Below are 1,344 nucleotides of genomic sequence, written 5' to 3'. Positions count from 1 at the left end.
CTTTCCTGTTGCGTTAAGTGGTCTTGACATGGTTGGAGTGGCACAAACCGGATCAGGCAAAACACTTTCTTATTTGTTGCCTGGTATAATACACATAAACCACCAACCATTCCTACAACGTGGTGATGGACCCATCGTATTGGTGCTGGCACCAACACGCGAACTGGCCCAACAAGTGCAGCAAGTGGCAGCTGACTATGGCCGCGCATGTCGTTTAAAGTCAACTTGTATTTATGGTGGTGCACCAAAGGGCCCTCAGATCCGTGATCTCGAAAGGGGGGTCGAGATATGCATAGCCACGCCTGGGAGATTGATCGACTTTTTAGAAGTTGGAAAAACGAATCTCAAAAGATGCACATATTTGGTGCTTGATGAAGCTGACCGAATGCTCGACATGGGGTTTGAACCCCAAATTCGTAAAATCGTGGACCAGATCAGACCTGACCGTCAGACCTTGATGTGGAGTGCTACTTGGCCCCGTGAAGTCCGGCAACTGGCTGAAGACTTCTTAAAAGACTATATTCACATCAATATAGGTGCAATGGAACTGAGTGCAAACCATAATATTCTTCAGATTGTGGATGTCTGTGGGGATAGTGAGAAAGATGAAAAGCTTCTCAGGTTGATGGAGGAAATTATGAGTGAGAAGGAGAACAAAACAATCATTTTTACAGAAACTAAACGTCGATGTGATGAGCTCACCAGAAAAATGAGAAGAGATGGATGGCCTGCGATGGGTATTCATGGTGACAAAAGCCAGCAGGAACGAGATTGGGTTCTGAATGAATTCAAACATGGCAAAGCTCCAATTCTGATTGCTACAGATGTTGCATCCAGAGGTTTAGATGTGGAAGATGTGAAATTTGTCATCAATTATGACTACCCAAACTCATCAGAGGACTATATCCATCGAATTGGAAGAACAGCCCGTAGTAGCAAAACGGGTACAGCTTACACCTTTTTTACACCCAACAACACAAAGCAAGCTCATGACTTAATTGCTGTTCTTCGAGAAGCTAACCAGCAAATCAACCCTAAATTGCTGCAACTGGTTGAAGGCGGTCGTTATCGAGGCGGTAGAGGCATGAGAGATGATCGGCGTGACAGATATTCGACTGGCAGAAGAGGTGGTGGATTTAGTGGCGGTAGAGATGGGGACAACTACAACCGTGGATTTAGCAGTGGTCCAAAAAGGGACTTCAACTCAAAACCTCAGAATGGTTTTGGTGGCGCATCAAACTTTGGAAATGGCGGTGGCTTTGGAAATAATAATTTTGGCGCCAATGGCATGCAAGGAAGATTCCAACCACCCAATCAAGCCCCTGCATATCAAAATGGATTTGG

At 45.2% G+C, this 1,344-nt stretch overlaps 1 protein-coding gene across 1 annotated transcript; it reads left to right on the top strand.

Annotated features, from left to right (window-relative positions):
- Window positions 1-4: 4 nt before the first annotated feature.
- Window positions 5-1,339, top strand: LOC117800243 (probable ATP-dependent RNA helicase DDX5; the record flags this gene model as incomplete). Its single annotated transcript, XM_034652772.1, has 1 exon — window positions 5-1,339. A coding segment is annotated over one exon (1,335 nt), but the record flags the coding sequence as incomplete, so codon positions are not given.
- Window positions 1,340-1,344: the final 5 nt, after the last annotated feature.

This window comes from Ailuropoda melanoleuca, unplaced genomic scaffold, assembly GCF_002007445.2.
Source record: "Ailuropoda melanoleuca isolate Jingjing unplaced genomic scaffold, ASM200744v2 unplaced-scaffold66749, whole genome shotgun sequence".
Taxonomy (NCBI): domain Eukaryota; kingdom Metazoa; phylum Chordata; class Mammalia; order Carnivora; family Ursidae; genus Ailuropoda; species Ailuropoda melanoleuca.
Note: the sequence above shows the minus strand (reverse complement) of the source record. Positions and strands in the feature narration are given on the sequence as shown.